The sequence below is a fragment of the Camelus ferus genome, chromosome 5 (genome assembly GCF_009834535.1).
Source record: "Camelus ferus isolate YT-003-E chromosome 5, BCGSAC_Cfer_1.0, whole genome shotgun sequence".
Lineage (NCBI taxonomy): Eukaryota > Metazoa > Chordata > Mammalia > Artiodactyla > Camelidae > Camelus > Camelus ferus.
Window position 1 is genome coordinate 10057403 of NC_045700.1, and position 21063 is coordinate 10078465.

The window sequence follows — 21063 nt, forward strand, 5'->3', positions numbered from 1 at the left end:
ACTCAAAGTCAGAAACTTCTCTGTATACCCTTCTCCAAATGAGGTATACATGTTTTTAAATTTTCAGTTTAGGCTGCGCTCATTCCCCTCCTACCTTCCCCGACAAAAAAAAAGAAAGCACTTTAAAAAAATCAACGTATAATACAAAATAAACAGAAACCTCAGAACAGCTAAAAAAAAGAACAAATATTCAATGAGATAAGAACTCAAAGATGAGATACTACCACAAAAGAGTAAGGTAAAAAAAAAAAATAGTTTACTGACTTCAGACCTTCTATGCTTATGAGCATAGCTAGTATCCTAAAGTAAAGAATTTAACTAAGATAACTGAAAATACATTCAATGTTATAAAAAAAAATTCTTTCAAAGTGAGAAAATAATCTACGGATTTAAGGAGAACACTGTTCCAGGGAAATGAGATACAGAATTAAATGCATTCAATTTTCATTGTTTTATTACTGACCTTCAAGGATAAGGAAAGAATACTTCAGGTACCCTAAGGAGACTTAAAAGCAAATCACTGCCAGCATCAGGTTAGCACAGACTTCTCCATAGGAATACTCAAAGAACATTACACCTGCCAAGATGCCATTCTAGTAAAACAACAACAACAACAACAACAACAACAAAGGACAAAGCTTCTCAAAACACAAAACAAACTCTGAATACCGGATACAGGAGCCTTTCTTAGAGAAATGAGAACAAAACAAATGATGTTGATCTGATAATGAAAGACAACCAATAAGAAAGAACTCATGAATGAAGAGGCCTTGCTAAAAAATTGGGTGATGAGGAGTAGACCCATTTCATACCCTGTTTCTTATTAACTACATCTCTGTTACAAGTTAAGTCACCAGAACCGTCACTGCCATTGTCTGGGTTCAAATCCAAACTGTGCCCCTAGCTCTGCTCTCTGAACTCAGTTTCCTTATTTGCATGGGACTGTTAGGAGGATTTTATAAATGTTAGCAAAGCACAAAGGACAGTGACAAATACAACTAATCAACAAAAAAAATCTTAAAAAAATGTGTAGTGTACATCTGTTGCCAAAGCCAGTGTAAAGAATGTACCTGTCAGGCACAATTTCTTTGTACTGACCATGATGTTCCTAGAATATACTATGCTATATTAAATAACTCATTGTTCCCAACATTAATGACATCTCATCCAACCCGTCTGGGACAGAAATTAGACTCACTACTTTATGGTCCCCTGGGTTACTCTCAGAAGCTTTCCCTTTAACTGGGAATGATTCCAGTAGGTGATAAGTAAAAGATGAATAATAACATGAGAAAAAGTGCTTATACTAAGTGATGTTAACTGGATTCCAGTTCCTTGTTTTGAAACAATTTGAAATATTGAAAGCACTACTTTGTTATAGTTATACATTTTCTTTCACCTCCACTAATATGAAAAGAGCAAACGCTTCTCATTACTGACCCAATCTAAGCTACCCTTTCAAAGGACTACCTGCAATAACTGACTAATTTTGCTCTTATACCCTCTCTATTCATCTTTCCTCCACCATTTCTTCTTGTCCTCTCTTCTGTCTTCAAGACTCTATCTGCTAAGCCTGTGCAAAAAGTACTAATAAATGAAATGTGAACCAGCCTTTCAAATGTCACCTCTTAAGATACTCTATGTTAGTCAAGACTCACAAGGGAGTAGTTAGAAAGAGAATAGTACAAGGAAAACTAACATCAGCCAATTTAAAAACCTGTTATTCAAGTAAGCACAGTATAAGGTCAAGAAGCTTTTTAGGACAAAGAGTTGTGCTTTTTCAAACAGTACTGTTTTCCATGGTTCACTGGAGTAAAACTGACCACTCAAACAAAACTGTAAGGGCAAGAATGAAAGGGCATTCACGCCAGTCCAAGCTCAGGATCTCTCAAGCACTGTTACGAGTAGTGCTCAATAACCTGCAGGAAAGCTGGGTTGCATTCCTAAAAATTTATTCTAATTAAAAAATAATAAAGTATCACTGCTTAAATATCCCATTTTTGCTGCATTTTCCATAGCCAAAAACATCACTTGAGAAGATACAGTAACATTTAGTTATTTACGTTGAATTAATATTAATCTTAATTCTAGGAAAGAAACTATATAATCATACTTTTTGGTCAGAAATGTGTATTTCAGAACATTTTAAAGAAGGACAAACTTCTGCAAATAAAAGCCTTGATTTTTCAATTACATATCATTGCATGAATGCTTTGTTTACATTTCTGCTAATTTTACCAGGTAATCTTCTTCACTTAAAGCTCTAATATTCTGTCCCAGCCTCCTTTTCAGGAAAGCAGGACATGATCCATTAAACAAATAAGCAAACAAAACCGAATAAAATACTTTAAATATAAAGAACACCTCTAACATTTCTCCACCATTTTTCTTAAAAGCATAGCTTAAAAATAACTCTAAGGAAAATTAAAATGTATAGCTCAGAAAAGGAAGAAAATTTTGTTTTTTACCTAGTTAAAAATTCACAATGGAAAGACTCCCTCAGACTTCCTCCCTACTCTATCCATTTATTTATCTTTAACAGCTTACTGACAGTTAAAGGGAATTCAGGGGAATCCTTACTTAAAAAGCAGAGTGCTTTTGTGATGAATCACTTATCGCAGCCTGGCTTTAATGGTTTCCTAAGTTGGGAAAAAAAAAAAAAAAACTGAATGGGATATCTCAAGGTAAGGCTGACCATACTCAGTAACCCAAAACAAACAACTTCTCCTTTTGATGAGCTATAGTTATACATCCACCACATAGGAGTATAAACAAATTAAAAAAAAAATAGATTTGTGGGTATGTCCTGAATCTAACAGTTTAACAGGCATTCCCGGAGACTTTGATACATACCAGTGGTTGAGAAGCATTATATGAAACTATACATTGTAATATATACACTATTAAAATTAACTGATTCTAGAATGGTGGCTTGAGGACAATAGCAGACCCTCTCCCCAGCAAAACAAATATTTAGCTGGTCAAATTATTTTTTAAAAAATCATTAAAAGCCATACATCAAGTGGAGAAACATTTATTCAAGAAAATCTACTATATCTTAGAGATGAGTCTGACATTTGAGGCACAATTTACTCCCTTTCCCCATTCTCCCAAGTTCAGTGTGGTGGAAGGTGTACTCCAGGTGAGTGTGGCCAAGAAGGTGGAACTCTCTTCTAGCAAGCCAGAATTTAAATCAGCTATTTTAAATATGCTCCAGAACTAAAGAAACCAAATGTAAAGAAATAAAGTAAAGTATGCAAACACCATGTCCACAAGTAAAGAATATCAATAAACACAGAAATTACTGGAAAAAATAAAGGAAAGAAAGAAATTCTGGAGTTGAAATGTACCATAACTAAAATGAAAACTTCACTAGAGGAACATAAAAGCAGATTTTAGCAGGCAAAAGAATCAGTGATTTGAAGATAGGTCAAATGAGATTATCTAGTCTGAGGAACAAAGAGAAAAAGGATGAGGAAAAATGAACACAGACTCGGAGACCTGTGGGTACCATCAAGTATAGCAACATATGTGTAATGGGAGTCCCAAAAGGAGAGGGAGAGAGAGGAGTAGCAAAAAAAAAAAAACCCTGAAAAATAATGAGTGAAAAATTCCCAAATATGATGAAAAAATGAACCATGCTAAAGCAACCAGAAGAGAACTGGACTCACAACACTTACATCAGACCAAATAGACTATAAGACAAAAAAGAAACTTTTTTTTTTAATAAAAGAATAATTATAAACATATACATGCTTCACAAAAAGCCCAAAATACATGAAGCACAAAGAACTGAAGGGAGAAACAGACAACTGAACAATAATAGCTGGAGCCTTTAAGACTCCATACTTAATAATAAATAGAACAGGCCAAGATCAGTGATGAAACAGTAGTGAACAACAGTATAAACCAAGCAGACCTAACAGACATCTATAGCACATTACACTTAGCAGGAGGATATACATTCAAGTGCACACAGAACATTTTCCAAGACAAATCACATGCTAGGCCATAATACAGGTCTCAATAAATGTGAAAGGATCAAAGTCACGTGAAGTATGTTCTCCAATCACCATGGAATAAAATTACCAAAAAAAAAAAAAAAAAAAAAAAAAGAGAGAGAGAAGGGAAAATTTAAGATACAAGAAATAAGCAACACACTCCCAAGTAGCCAAAGGGTGAAAGAAGAAATCCTAAGAGCAACCAGAAAGTAATTTGGGATGAATAAAAGTGAAAGTACAAGATAAAACTTATGAAATGTGATTAAAGCAGTGCTTAGTTAGAGAGACATTTATAAGGTATAAATGTAATATTTAAAAAGAAATAAATGTTATAGTAAAAAAGACAAAAGATCTCAAATCCCAATAATCTAATCTTCCACCTAAAAGACACTAGAAAAAGAGAAAACTAAACCTAGAACAAACAGAAGGAATGAAATAACATACCAGAGTGAAAATTAATGAAATAAGAAATAGAGGAACAGAGAAAACTGATGAAACCAAAAGCTGGTTCTGTGAAAAGGTCAACAAAACTGACAAACCTTTGCAGACTGACCGAGGGAAAAAGAAACTCAAATTACTAAAATCAGAAATGAATGAGGGACATCACCACAAAGCTTACAGAAATAAAAATGAAAAAAGAGTAATATGAACAACTGTGTACCACAGATTAGATAACTCAGATAAATGAACAAATTCTAGAAAGACACAAACTCCCAAACTGCCTCAAGATGAAAAATGAACTATGAATAGACTAATAACAAGAAACTGAACTGGAAACTTAAAAACTTCACATAAAGAATGATGGCAAGATGACTAAATAAATGGTAGAATTCACCATTAAAGTCTTCTTGCCATCTTTCTTTGTGTGAAGTTTTCTTTACAAACTCTCCTCAAAAAACAGAAGAGAAGGAAACATTTTCCAACTCATTCTGTGAAGCCAATAATACCCTGATATCAAAACCAGATGGAGACATTACAAGAACACCACAGACCGTATCTTTGCTGAATACAGACACTCAAATCTACAAAACTAGTGAACCAAATCCAGCAACGTATAATATAAAGAAAGATTATACACCATGACCAAGCAGGATTTATCCCAGGAATAAAATGAACTGCTTACCTACAAAACAATCTTTGTTCTTTGACCTCCTTGTGTGCAAGAACCATAATTTATTCATCTTTATATCCTCATTCACATGTCAATAACAAATGTACGTCATTCTCATTAGGAATAGCACATCTAGCCAACTCTACTCTTTTTCTTTAAAACTGCTTTAGTTTTCTTTGTGTCAGTTTTATCTGGCACTATGTGTTTATCTGTTCCCTGCTATATCCACAATGCTCAGGGACAAGTTAATAAATCTTTGACAGATCTTCAACAAATATCTGTTTAATGACAGGAACTACATAAATGTTAAAACATTCTATTATTAATTCCTAAGTTGTAAGACATTACCCACCTGAGTTCTTCAGGTTTTGCTGTACTTGCTGACAAAAAAAAAAAAAAAAAAAAAAATCCCATTAGTTTCCTCCTACATGGTAAACACCTTTACTATTCACAAGTAAATCTTGATTAATTGCTTTGTAAGCTGTTTCCCAACTACAGATTTAAAAATCTTCATTTCACAAGGGTTCTAGCGTTCACATCATTAAAGTGAATAATGACAATTATTTCCATTTTTAAATAAAGCAATAAAATAAGTATACACTTTTTTTTGGAAACAGAACCACCTGCAAGCTTCTAAAGTGAGCTCAGTGACAATGAAACATCATCAGTGGAGTCTAAGAGGTAACTTAGGGTTTTAAACAAATTGAAGTGGTTTCACTTATAGCTATATATTATTAATTTATAGGCACATCAAAAATTATGGCTATAAATCAGTTTTTCTAAAAATTGATACTGCCAAACATCAGGTCACAGCAGTTGCTCTTGGATAACTGGTGATGACTCTGACATTGGACAAACTTAAAATTCAATCGTATTTTAATGTAAACTCAGATTCGTGAAACCAAACACTAGTTTTGGTTTATTCATCAAAGTAAACCATTCTTTTTATTACACAAGTAACTTAAACAGCACGTAACAGTTATGAATTTGGGAATGTCTAGGTATGATGTACACTGATGATTAAATTTAAAAATTATACTTAACAGAATCTTTAATATTATTATAATACAAAATAACGTTTACTTAAAATGTATTCATCATATACCAATGTGTGTGTTTTTTTTTAAAACCTAAGGGGATTTAAGAGACTATCATGAATGAGACCTGGAAGTCAAAAAGAGAGGGAAAATATTGTTCTAGAGAATTAAAAAACAGTAAAAACAAAAACTGAATACAAACTCAGCACAGTGTCTGACTTGCAATTAGTATAAAGTTTAATCTCAGCTACAATATAAGCAGTTTTTCCTCCTGTGTTTTATTAAATTGATTATGCTAGAACCCAATGCAATAAATAAGAGCACTTTAGTTGACTGGAATAGACTTATGACTGAGATAACCTCCTCTCAAGGAAACAATACCAGCACAGGATGAACTTTCAAGAAGAACAGTCCTTCGAAACAGGGTTGTATTTCACCTTTCATTTGTAGAGTTCGTCGAGAGTATCGTTTGCTGGGCCTTCTCTCAAAGGACGCTGATCGTCTTGCTTTGTTGGTTTTTGTGGTCTGATACTCAGTTTTCCCACTAAAATACATGAGGCATATGACTGAGAGTAAGAGAACTTGAAGTCTACAGTAATCAGATACACATAAGTGAGAGAAACTCTACACTGAGGTTCTCCCTAAAAGAACCATTCTGAACCTGGAAAACAGTGGCAAACCACTTCATCTCTCTATGCCTCAGTTATACAATTGTAAAATTACCCCAAGGAGTTGGGGTAATTTTCTGGCCTCTATGAAATAATGAAAGAAGTCACAAGCAGCTATAAACATTAACCTGTATCTAAATCGTGATCCTAATCGAATAAATCCCGATCGGTGAGAATTCTTTTGGACAGGGGCTCGGAGGCGGAAGAAGGCATGGTGCTCCACAGCACATTTCCATAAATGTTTGCATGCTTTTGGATGATCCAGTCTAAAGACAAATGTATGTTCTTGCTCTTTGCCCTGAAGAAGAAATGGATGTTAAGAGAGGTAATTAGTAACTCAAACAGTCCTGTCCCCTGCTACTCAGCTACAAATACAACCACAGCAATACCAAGAATCAAATAATAAAGCATCTAGTTTGTTTCCTGAAACTCCAACATTATTTATAGCTATCTCCAAAAAAAGGCAAATTAAAATCAAGCTGTCCATTTTCTCAGCCAATATAAAATTATTCCTAAGTGTTCTACTTTCACTGATATCATTTCTCAGATACAAAAAATGAGCCTTTATCTGCCATATTTATCAATAAATATTTAATTATAATTTAAAGGATCATATAAGGTCTCACTATATATATGTAACAGCCTTAAAAATGGCCACATTCTTTGTCATCTAATTATGCTACTTAATTACTAGTTAAATACTTGCAGGAAGCTAATTATACTAGTTAACATTCACAGACACTTTTCTAAGAATTTCACAAGAATTGCTTTAATGAGTAGACATTATCATTATCCCCATTTCATAGATTAGAAAACCTGAGGCTCATGAAGTTAAGCCCAATGTCACAAAGCTAGTAAGAGAGGAGACCAGAATTTAAACCTAACCATTCATTCTCCAGAGCTCTATTTGTTAACAACTAAGCTATATTGTGTCTCTAGAGAAAAAGATTTTCTAAACGCCAAAATTTATACCCAAAGATTTTCTTCACAGTCTCATTTATAATAGTAAAAATTGGTACAAAACCCTGAATGTCCAAAACAAGACAATCAAGTAAATAATGATCTATTTGAAAACTATACAGAGATAAATGAATAAAAGATGAACTACTGCATTACTACTTATTCATATTACAGAATATTATCTATATGTCAAAATGAATGAACTAGATCTACATCTGTTTAGGTAAAATAAGCAAGCTGCAGAAAAAGCCCTCAGATATATTTTATATATATTATATATAATATACATACATATGTAAATTTTTAAACACTCTACCATGTGTCATGATATGGTTATATTTACAAAACACTAGAAAATATGAGAATGATATCCTCCAAGAATGAGGAAGAAAGGGACAAGCTGGGGCTTAGACCTTAGCTGTATCAAATATACTCTTATTAATTTATGTATTTCTAGAAGAGATCTGAAGCAAGAATGCAAAAAATGCTATATCGAGATGAGTGAAATGGATATGTTTTATAATTTGTGGTACTTTCCAGTATATTTTGAATATATTTTGTAATTTAAATGACTTTATCATTTAAAAATACTTCATAAACTTTATATGTAGTTTCTTAATGTCCTTAATACAGGCAAAGATCCCTACATTTTAAGACACAAAATTTACTGGTCACAAATGAAATATTGTATAATTTTTCTATTAAAATTGAAACCCTCTGTTTTTAAAATTGAAACCTCCTATTTAAATTATTCCATTAAAATTGAAACCCTCTATTTATCCAAAGGATACAATTAAAAGGAGTCAAAAGGTAAACCAGGGATCACAAGGTAGTAGCAACATACGTATCTGACAAAGAACTGATATCCAAAATATACAGAGAACTTCTCCTATGAGGAAAAAAGCACATGACCTAACAGAAAAATAAACAGATCTTAACAAGTTCTTCATAAAAAAGAATATCCAAACATCTGATAAATGTATAAGTAAGTGCAAAACTGAACTAGTCATCAGAGGAATGCAAACTAAAACCCCCAAAAGATTCCACTATCAAAACAGCTAAAATAAAAAAGAGAATACCAAACACAAGCAGAAGAACAGAACTCTCACACATTGCGGGTGGGAGAGCAAACTTGTATAAACACTTTGGAAAACGGTTTCGCAGTATCCACAAAAGCCAAACACATGCATATCCCAGTGCTCGTGGCAGCACTCTTCTTAACAGCCGAAAACTAAAAATAACTCAGATGTCTATCAACAGCAGGATGGATAAATAACCAGTCTATTCATAATACTGAATATTATATGATACTAAGAATGGGCCAACTACAACTACTTGCTACAACAGGGCAGAAAGCTCACAAATAAAATGCTAAAATAAAGAAGCAAAACACAAAGAGAACATTCAGTCAGGTTTCATTATATAAAGTTCAAAATATAGGCAAAAACTAAACTATGGTGTTAAAGTCAGGAGAGAGGTTACCCATGGGAAACTGTACTTGGTGGGGAGCACAAGAGAAATTCCATAATTCTGGTAGTATCCTATTTCCTCGGCCCAGGGCTGATCATACCAGTGTATGAGAAAATTCAACAAGTTGTACATTTATTTTCACACTTATCTGAATGTAAGCTATACTTCAATGATATTTAGCAACAACTACACATAGAAAGTCATGGGAAAGTGTATAACCTCAAAAAGGGGAAAAGCTTTCTGACACAAAACCCAGAAGCCATAAAAGACTGATAAATTTCCCTATTTAAAATTTCTTAAAGTGCATGGCAAAACCACAGTAAGCAATGTTAAAAGACAAACAACAATTACATAAAATATGTATAACGTCCATGACAAAAGATAAAACTTGTAAGAAAAAAACCAATAATCCTGAAGAAAAATGGTCAAAGGATAGGAGCAGAAAGTCTGGAGAAAAGGAAATCAAGTAACTCAAACGTATGAAAAGATATGCAGTGTCACTCATAATAACAAAAATTAAACCTACAATGAAATTCCATTTTTCACCTTTCAGGTGAAAATGTGATTAATTTCCTCTAAGGAAACAGCCCTGTACACTGAAAATTATGCAACTCGATAGGCTCTCTCTATATTCAGGACAAGTGAACATAACCATTTGACTTCGCAAATCCATCTCTAGGAAATTATCGCACAGATACTTGCCAATTACAAATTAATTATATATAGTGAATAAATGTCAATTCATTGAGAATTGATCAAATAAATTCAGGTACACCATAAATACTATGCAATTTAGTTTGCTTTTATAAGAATGAAGAACATTTTTAAGAACCAATATAGTAAACATTCCAAGTTACAATGTGAAGTTTAAAAAAGGATAAGAGAACAGTGTATAAGCATGGAGTCCTGTGTATAAAAAAGAACTGATATACACATTTGCCTGTATAAGTGTGTAAAATACCCTTCAAAAAGATAACCAAGAAGCGAATACTATATTAAATCAAATCTAAAATGCCATCAACTGTAAGATGCACAATTATTTTATGGCCCAGAAAGAAAAGAATCATCAATTAAATTATGACCATATTTCCTTATCACATAAAATTATATTTTATTCTTCTTGAATGATTCTTTTAGATTTAGATACAAGTAACATTTAATCACATCTGTGCTTACATAAAAAGGAAAATACTTGTAAAATAGATCGTTTTTAGATGTGAAATCTGCCTCTTCTGAATCATTTTCAACTCATTTGTTGACAGTATAATGATCATCTGTGCCATGAAGAGATTTCTTTTTAAAATGCTCTATTATTGTCTCTGATTTTCTTCTAAGCTGTGTGATAGAGCAATCCTTTGCATGGAACAGTAATAAAACTTACAATTTTCAAAAAACTTACAGCTGTTTCCTCTAATTTTCAGAATCTTCTTTTAGGTTCTGCCAAGTAGCCCTACTCACACCTCATTGTGTATACAAATCTTTTTAACATGTGCCTACTTGCTTTTATGTATATCCATGTACATTTTAAATGTATTACTTCGCATGCAGTAAAATTACTTTATTTTTATTTACTCACAATTTTGTCGGTTTTGAAAATGCACAGAATCACACAATCACCACTAAAATCAGGACACAGAATAGTTCTCTAATTCCCCCAAAATTCTCTGTACTGTTTCTTTGCAGTCAAGGCGCCTCACTCCCCTAATCTGAAACAATTAGTGAGCTATTCTCTATTCCTATGGATTTGCCTTTCCCAGGTTGTCATACAAATGGCAGTCACAATCTTTTGAGTTGGGCTTCTTCCACTAAGCATAATTCATTTGAGATGCATCCATGTTGTATGAGTATCAATCAGGAACTAAATTTAACCAAAAAAAGGGTAATCCTTAGTATAAAAGGCTTTATTAAAGAATATTATTAGGTAGCTCTTATTGATTAATCTTTTAATCAAGTACTAAAGGGACAAAGCCATTTATAAATGTAATTTTTATACACTTAAGATGTATTAACAACAAAGAAACAAGAATAGTCTTTTATTTAATCTTTAATCTTAAAGGTAAAAAAACTATAGTTTCAGGACTGTGTGACCTAAAGTAGGAAATTATTTAATTAAATTATTAGTTATACTATATTTCTATCTCACGGCTCTATAAAATGAAGTGCATTTCCCCTTTCAGATACTTAAGTTACCACTTAGCACAGTTCTTGTTAAATATGTAATACAATATAATTCCTACCTGGTCATCATCTTCTACAACCACCAGAGTTAATTTGTTCTTCTTAAAATCCAATCTGGTTATCTTGGGCCTATAACAATATGAGAATAACAGCCAGATTTCAAATACATGTACTCTAAACTGAAAAAAATTTGTTGTTACTTCAAGCACATTAATTATCTAACTTCTGAATTGAAAACTGGTTAAGAGGATAAACATAACCTGTACTGTCCAGTGAAAAAGCTCCCAATCTAAAAAATAGTTCAGATAATAGAAAAAATTTCAAAAGCAATCCCTCTGAAAAAATTTAAGCTGTTCATATGTAAGACACCAAAAATGTTAAGGAAAAAAGAAAATGAAGAAATACATACACATGTATTTCATAGGCCCCTTACTATGGTGTAAGAGATTCTCTAAGCCTAATATTAAAGCAGCAGTACAGGAATTGGATAAAGGAAAAACTAAAGCTTTTTAAAAGGGATTAAAAAACCAAATTACTGATCTTCAACTCTATTTTCTATAGCAATTTTGGTTAAAGATATGTTTAATTAAAAAAAATGTTTTTAAACCTCACTTTATGGCCCACTTTCCAACTCCATCTCCCACCAGTACGAAAATCCTAAGCAATTTACCAAATTTAACTCTGTACTTCTATGAACTGTGAATGTCAAAACATGATTCTCACTCTAATTTTTAAATATATCTTACCTAAAATACAATTATAAAATATAACTTGTTTATGAGAGCTGTACTAAATAAGTAAATAAATAAGTGTGATACGAGGGAAGAATGTAGCACTTAAGTGTAACAAATACATAATGCCTACTAAGTGTCACATACTCTAAGTGTTTTACATGTATTAATTCAACTGATTCTTGTAAGGCAGTACAAAAGATGCTTTATCTTTCTACCTAGGACATTCTTTGGCCATGAAGGATGTTCCATGTGCCCAGTGGACAAGCTGGAAATGTCAGAGAATTAACACTAAAGGGCTGGGTAAATACACAGCCCAGCTTTCTCACCCATCAAGGGACAATTATAAAGGTGTTACACTCGGGTCTCCCAGAGAGTCTCTAGGAGGGACCTTTGGATGCAAAAATAAATGAAATACGATCTTCAACTTTTTAAGGGAAAATAATTTTCAACTTAAAATTCCACTCTCAGCCCAATTATCAAGAAAGCGTAAGAGAAGAATAAACCATTTTAAGGCATTCAAGGATTCAAATAATTTACCTCATTCACCCTTTTCTTAGGCAGTTACTTGAAGGTATAAAACAGAAAAAACAAAGCAAAGAAAGAGGAAAATATGGAAAGAAGACACAGATTCCTGAGAAAAAAGGGAAAGGAAGTCCCAAGAAAAAAGCTGTAGAGCAGCCTGGAAGAGCAAACAGTTCCAACTGGAAAAGAATCATTTCATGCAACCTTTGAAAATGTGAAAAAACTTAAAACAAAGGCAAGTCACTTAAAAAGATGTGTGGGGTGCACAAGAGCTAAAAGTACTAGAGAAAAAAAAAAAAACTATACAGAAAGGAAATGTAATCCCAGTTTTGAGTTCAAGGATTTCACGGCTGATAAAGACAGGACCAGGAGATAGCAGTACTGCACGAGCTTTATTGATAGGTTTGCACAGGGTTGCGTAAGTGGGGACGTCCTTCATAGCAGGAGACCTTCCAGATAAAGTGGCAACAGGGCCACCACCTAGGAGGGGAGAAGAGTAAGGGAACTCCCAGGAGGGAGGACAATCAGAGAGGGGGCTTATGTGTCTAGGCAATGTCACTCAGCAGCACAGGAGAAGCCTCTGAGCCACAGAGCTCTGAAGGGCAGAAGTGGTTTGGGGTCTCTTACAGGTACAGGATTTGCTTTTCTATGGCTAACAAATGTGAAGTGCAGTTTGCAATGAGATACACACACCAGGCAGGTTCTAAATGGCTAAAACTAAACTTGCTGGGCTCTATTTAAAGCAACTGAATGTATAAGAATTTGAGGTTGGCACTGGCAGAGTTTGAGCTGACAGTCCTGGTATGCTGTGAAGAAGTAAACAGAGGGACCAATGTACAAGAGCCATCCTCAGCCCATGTATGTAACACCAGTACACCACTAAGCTCTACACAAAGACCTAATAATATAAACCAAGACACAATAGTATAAGTGTTATTTTCTAATTTTCAGCTTTTAGAAATGACCAGACAAAACCTGAAAAACTCAATTACAGTTATGAAATCCAAGTAATATTTTTGATGTAAAAGTAAATATAATTTAAAGTATGGACAATAGAAGTTGAGACACAGAAAGAGAAGCATAGCTTCAAAGTGGGGGTAAAAGTGCTAATATCTTCCTCTTACATAATAAGCAGTAGGGAGGAAAAAGACTGCAGAACAAGAAATACTAAAAACAGCGACATAACTACATGACGGGAGAGAGTGGCCATGTGAATGTTTAATACACATATAAAATATTTTTATTAAGGCATGTATTCTGACATAGCTTGAAAATAATGGAAAATACAACTAGAGGAGTTTTAAAAACTGCCTCACTGCCTTGGAGAGTAGAACTAAAGATGAATACAAGTATGACAGGAGAGAGGTGAAATTCATTTCTAAGCTTTTCAGAACTATTTGATTACCCATTCTATTTTATGCATTAACATCATATAAGTGCTTTAACTCATTCAAAAAACTATACAAAAATAATTATCTTTGACATTAAGTCTGCTTACCAAAAAAATAAGCCAATTTTGGTCTCTCCTTCAAAAACAAGGACTCCTGTTGGGGTTAGTCCCAAGCTATAATCATTCCCATCTCTAGCCTAATTTAAGGAGAGCAAAACGTGTTAGCTTTACTTGCATGAAACAGGTTTCACATTTTCACACAATTTAATTTTATTTTCACATTGAATTATTCTAATTATATACAGGCTAATACTAATACATAAGGAGTTTTCAACAACTAAAACCACCAGAACCACATTCTCAGAAAAATTCACGCATATCTAGTTCACTGAAACACTTCGTTGAAAACAGGTAGTTCCACTGCCATGACAAAGCTTTCCAGATTCTTCCCATATTCTAGTCACTATTCAATTCACAAATTTTGAAAAAGACTGCCTTTCTGGGAAAATTTAGCTTCTTAAACCAAAAATGGCTTAAATCACTACACAAGCTATATTATACTACAGCTTATCAAAGTCCTCTCAAGAAACTTTTTCCAAATTGTCAACTTTACTTCTAAAATTATGTTCATTTTTACAGAGCCTACTCAGCTTACATGACATAAGGTGATATGAACAGGAATTTAAAGAATAAAAAGTGCTTTAAGAACTTAAAAAAAAAAAACTTAAAAGCACAGACACGCCTTTTTTGAGATTTTGGTTGTTTTTCTTCTTTCTTATGATAAACTTTTCTGTGATTCTCATCATTCAGTATTTAAACTCAATCATCATAACCATTTATTTACATCTTAAGTACCCAGTTTTAGCCCACGGAAACTCCATAATCTCCCTCATACTGAAAAATTCCATAGTTACCTTGAATCTTGAAGGAATCAATTTTTTAAAAAGCATCACAACACAGTGCTCACCTTGACCATATGCATATCAACCCCATACATTTCTAGCCATTTGGCTTTATTCAGATAATTGGTTTCAGCTTGTGCTGGTGTCTGACCTCTGAAATTTAAAAATAATCATTTTTAAGATAGTAAGAAATAATAAATGAGTTTTACATCAAGCATTGAGATAGAAGAAAACAAATACGAAACCACTATTATGATGTTAAAGTGTGATTAAATGTCAAGTACCTGTATTCCTTCCATTTCTCAAAAATAGCCAGCTCCATCTCTTCAGTCTGAATAGGCACAAACCTGAACTCAGATACAAGTTCAGGGCTATGCTCAGCAAGATCATAGTCACCAAGTTCAGCTACAAACATAATTTTAACAAAGTTATATTTTGTTAATAAGTCTACTTCCTGCTGAATCCTTCTTTAATACTAATTAGGAAAAATTGCTAAGAAGATTAGAAAGATTCTTTCTTAAACTACCAGGCATTCATAACACCCAGACCACTACCAAAAATAAATCTAGCTTAGACTCATGACTTATTGTCTGTACACACAAATCACGTATTTGTGGTTGGTACTGTATTTTCAGTTAAAAGTCTTTCTCTTAATTCAGTCATACCTTACAATGCTTAGCTTTTGAAAACCTCTTTTAGACTTCCATAGAGAAATACCTTCACATCTTATACTGAATAAACAAAAATATTTAGCAATCCTTAAAGAACAATTAGCTGGTATATTTTAAGAAGCTAATATGCACAGTATCTGACATCAAATATCACTGTAAGATATAAAACAAAGAAAAATTACTAAAAAGTACTTGGTGAAGGAAGGCAGCAGGAAAAGAACTGGACAATGCACATTTATGTACCCATCTGTGGTTATTTCTGGACTGGGTTTGGGGAAGGAGGGAAAAAAATGAATCTAATTTTCTATACTTTAGAAATATAAAATATTTCCTTTAAAATATTTCATTGTGATAAAAAAAAAAACCAGCTGTGGAGAAAAAAGAATACATGAGAACTGCCTTGAGATAATCATAAAAATGATATTAACTTACTGTTTACTGAGCAACTACTCCACACACTAGACATATTACAGATATATTGTCATTTAACTTCACAACAACTTTGGAAAATATCACACCCACTTTACTGCTAAAGAAATTGCTCTTCTGTCTGGATCACAACCAAATTTGCTACATAATGTTGTTCAGGATATATACTAAAATGGTACAGAAAAACTGAACTTGAGTGTGAGAAAAGTGATAAAAATTATTCTGTTAAGATAGAAAATCATAAATGAGAAGCAAGGAGATCATTTTTTGAAGATAGGAATAATACTTCAGCAGATTTATTATTAAGGACCTTAATAATAAATAAGTAGGATTCAGTAAACTGTTATACATGGGACAAAAAAGATGCATAAGACATAGCATGAAGTTTGGAGGAATCATAAAAATAAGGGTGCCATGGATCAAGGAAAAAGCAGGAAAGATATTATTTTAGGGAAAAAATGTGGTAAGTAGGATTAAGAGATAATAGAGCCACATGCATTAATCAAACAATAAGTATTTAGTGGCATTACTCTGAGTGAGTGTTTTGTTAAATACACAAAAAGGTGTAAAAATCATTATTTTCAAGAAGCATATACTTTGGCTGTCATGAAACTTACACAATGAGGCACAGACAGAATACATGAAGCAATAAATGGTGGAACACAAATATTTAAAAGTACAGCTTTTCAGCAGATCTGAGAGTTTTAGAATTAACAACTCCACACAGCAATTAATAAAATGTAAAAAAATGTGCTTTCAAGAAGACGCATGCAATTACACACTTCTGATTATTACAATGCTAGGAGGCATAGCACTTCAAACTAGTATCTATTTGACATTCTGCAGATGAGAAAACATGTTTTAATCTGGAGACAGACTGCAATAGTAGATGGAGGCAGACATAACAATTTACACTAGTGGCACATTTTTGAAGTTCAGAAATTTCCTTCAGTTGAGAGATGTGATTAGGCAGGCTTACTGACCCTGGCTGATTAACAAGAGAAGGAAAGTGCCAGGCAGTTTAAAAACAAAAAACAAACAAACAAAAAAACACATTGTTTCTCTTATCCCGCAGCTGGCACCTTGATTCCAAGGACAAAGCCATACAAGACATTTTATGTTCCACAACTGCGGCATCAATTCCAAGGGCATACCCCAGTATCTCTTTGTTCCCTTTTTTCCTGCCAAAGTTTTTAAATTAGGGCTGAGCTCGGGAGGAAGGAGCCAGTAATAGAAGACTGGCGTCACGAGAAAGAAGATGATGGCAGAGCTTTCCAATAAAAGACCTCGTGGCTCGACGGGGGGCTGGAGCTGTCTTGAGCTGGTTGAAGGCTCTCTGCAGAAGTTTTTGGGGTGTTTTTTTTTTTTTTTTTTTTTTTGCTTTTTTCCCCTTCTTTCTCTGAGCAATAAAGCAGCTCTTTTTTTTCACTTTGTCCTTCTGCCTCTACTGACAATTCTGTCTCAATCAGCAGGTAAGGACCCACAAATTTGTGGAGGGGCTTGCCCACAGGTTTCATGGGCTTTCCAACTTGGGGGTTTCTCTATCCGCTAACACAGTCACCAGTCCTCTATCAACAGGAAAATATGCTTTCTAAAATAGGAGAAATACAAAATAAGCAAACTACTAGGCTTACCATGAAAACTTAAGTCTTATTATTATCCATACAATGGAAAATAAATACTACCGATTTAGAGAGATTGGGGATAATATGGAATCACCCAAAAAAAAAGCACAGAATTATTAATATCTTAATAATCATTAAATATTAATTTTATTCTAGTATATGCAGGTACTCCAATCAGAATATTTCTTTCCATCTTATAAATAAGGACTGAAATTATAATTTTCCTAAAATGTTCATTTTTCAGAAGAAAATATCTAGGTTTAACAGTACTTGATCAGTGTAACAAGGTACAAAAAAGCGAGTTTTTCTTTCATCTCATTTACCAGAAAGTGCTTTTTTTTTCAATTCTTAAAATAATCACCAGAAACTTTTAAATACATGCTAAATATTTCTTTCAAGTATTTCTTATTTTTAAGAATAAGACTAAAGAAAGCAACAATTTACTCATATACCATTCATTGTATTCTTTTTAAAGGAAAAAAATTAGCTGAGGGTCCAATCCTAACATTTATTGAATTATCAAGTAGACTACAATTTTTCTTTGAAAACACTATTAGATGGAAAAGGAGCAAATAAAGCGAAAAGGGAAGAAAAAGAAGGCAACGTTCCAAGACAAGTGAAAGTCAGAGTTGGATACTGATACAAGTTTATACAACAGTGGTGTTTCTTTTCTTGGACATCACTTTGAATCTTTTGAAATCCTTTAAACACACACATAGAAAAATTATGCGTTACTCTGAACAGTCAAGGTAAAACTTGCTTACCTTGCAAATTGTAAGCGGCCAACTGAACTGCTGTTTCAAAAGGACACTCTAACCTGAGACCAAAACACAAATTTGTTAGACAAGACAATTTCACAGCCTTTGTTTTATGATAAATGGAAATACATGCTTTATGTTGGACATTTCTTTTTCATAATTTATAACTATAAACTTATTTTTCAGAATCATTTTTCAACTAGTCAAGAAAATGTGGTTTACCTTAAACTAATACTCACTTTCCACTGAGAATATCTTGTTTTAACTGAAGAACAAATAAATACCTAAGAAAAGTAAAAGGTATAAATTATACAAATAGAATAATCTGCTGTGAAAAATAATCCTGCTGTCTAATTGGACAAGAAATATCCTTAATTATAGAATTTTACCCATAATAAAGTCTGTAAAGGAAAAAAGAATATGAAAAAGGAGGCAATAAACATCAGGAGGATGGTAGCATGTCCACATGATAGCAGCAAGGAATAGCAGGCCACAGAGTACTGTATAGCACCTTAAAAGAAAAGGTTTAAAATGAATTCCTGGCATTGAGCTCTGTGATCTGATTTAATCCTACTCTGACAACACAGCCACCTTATACATAAAGGGATACAGCTCTGTACATATGGATAATAACTACAATCTCATTCATTAGCAGAGTGTTCAAGAGGAAACCCTTCCAAAGAGACTCAGCAACTCAAGTTTTTACTTAATAAAAATAGTATGTGCTCATGAGTCACAGGTTTGTAACTGAGTTAGTGAATAAAGACGAAGGAGCCAAGACAAAATAAAAATATGTTTATAACATATTCAAAGTTATTCAAAACTATTCAAGCAAAGCCAAGATTTAACATTTTTCATTAATCAATGGCATTTCAATAGGTAAAGTCAGGAGCCAATTCGAAGTAATTCCCAGTGGCTAAAGACAGATCATTTGAATATCAATAAACATAATATGGTAATGTATTGAAACACATCAGTCCTGTTTAAAATCTGTGAGTTGATAATGACAGTTAAAAGAAAGAACTTCCTAGTGGATGCTAGAGAACTAATTCTTTATTTTGAAAACTGGTAAACAAAGAAAAAAAAATCCTGCACTTAAAATAATACTGTCCTAAAATGAAATTCTTTTGTCTGATGTCTTATTACCAGAGGCAAAGTAACCATTTTTAGCTGTTTGTAAACTAGAAAGAATTATAAAGACAATCTTCCAACATCTTCAGCTAGCCTGACCAAAACTTTACTCTTGTACACAACTCTAGATAATGGTCTTACCGGGTTAGCTCTTCACGAAGATTATTTGGTTCTGAGGAATAAAACTTAACTCGAAGATGCAGACAATAGGGTGAACCAACTGCCATTTGGGGAAAGAAGAAAAAAAGGCTTTAATTTTTTAAATACAGCTATTTAAATAGTAAGAATTTTCAGCCAGTAAATTTGTCAAAAATCTACTGAAGTGGACAGAAGGTAACAGATTACTGTGGCAATAGTTCAGGTTACACTGTGGGCTTGATTAAACCCAACACCACAAGAGTAATCAATAGATGTTTTAAATGTGCCAGCCATCATATCCTACTACCAGTCATCTGTCCTCCTGAGAACAGACAGCTCCAGATTAATTCTAACAGTATAGGGCCAAATATATCAAATAAAATAAAAGTCTTGACTATGCACTCTAACAGCCCTAAAAATCCACAGAGCTGTATTTCTTGCAGGCACGGAGGAATGCCTACCTTATTAATGGCACATGGCAAATCCTCCCACATACTTTCTAATTCACTTCCCCTACTTCACTAACCTCTATATTCTCAGTGGTCCCATTATTTTGTAAAGAAAAGAGTTGAGGTGCCCTGATATCTCTATTAACAGAAAACATGACAGATTATGGATCGGACACTGGTATTTTCCCCCTGACTATCACTAGGAATAATACTGACATTTTATGTGAATTGCTTCTTTTGATTCCTTAAAAAAAAAAATTTACAGTCTTAAAGGTCTTGAAAGATTTTCTAGAGTAAGGCAGGTGCCAAACAGGAAAATCCTAACGAAAGTAATTACTACATAAAAGTTAAGCATCTCATGGAAACTCAATCTCATTTGCAAACTGCAAGCCTTTTCCTGGGTACAAACTAAAGGCACTTGAATCCAGATTACCATCAACTGTGTATAATTTAAGAGATGGGTCAGTATATCAGATTGAAATTATTTTTAGAAAGTAGAAATGCTAAGAAACTCATCTGAAATGTGATTTCTTATGTCTTTAACTATTAGAAATCAGAAGTTTAATAATATACAATTATATATAATTGGATTTCCACTTTTTTCCACGATTTTTTCAATACTTACTTTTTACTTGCTTTTTGATGCTCTTTGTACCATCCAACCAATGCTAAAAATAAAAACAAAGTTAGCTGTTAAGCAGATGAGAGAACTTAACATTTTAATTATTAAAGTTAATTTTCATCATGCGTTTGCTTATAACCATAAGGAAATATTTCATAAGAGAAAAATAAAAGTGAGATTGAAAATTCGGGGGAAGGGGGTTAACCTGCCCAGACTCTACAGCAAGCTTACGATATATATGAATATAATAAAAAGACCTAAAACCAG

The 21063-nt window shown here is 33.2% G+C and overlaps 1 protein-coding gene across 5 annotated transcripts in view; it reads right to left on the reverse strand.

Moving 5' to 3' along the window:
• Positions 1-21063, reverse strand: part of EPB41L5 (erythrocyte membrane protein band 4.1 like 5) — a 103041-nt gene that overhangs the window by 61643 nt on the left and 20335 nt on the right. For all 5 annotated transcript variants that reach the window (XM_014565005.2, XM_032479298.1, XM_032479297.1 and 2 more), the window contains exons 4-14: positions 20800-20842; positions 19729-19807; positions 18696-18740; positions 18463-18515; positions 15258-15378; positions 15039-15126; positions 14180-14268; positions 11485-11554; positions 6946-7115; positions 6587-6693; positions 5465-5492 (exon numbers count right to left, since the gene is read on the reverse strand). In XM_014565005.2, coding sequence (XP_014420491.1) covers positions 5465-5492; positions 6587-6693; positions 6946-7115; positions 11485-11554; positions 14180-14268; positions 15039-15126; positions 15258-15378; positions 18463-18515; positions 18696-18740; positions 19729-19807; positions 20800-20842 — 893 coding nt within the window. The remainder of the gene's footprint in view (positions 1-5464; positions 5493-6586; positions 6694-6945; positions 7116-11484; positions 11555-14179; positions 14269-15038; positions 15127-15257; positions 15379-18462; positions 18516-18695; positions 18741-19728; positions 19808-20799; positions 20843-21063) is intronic.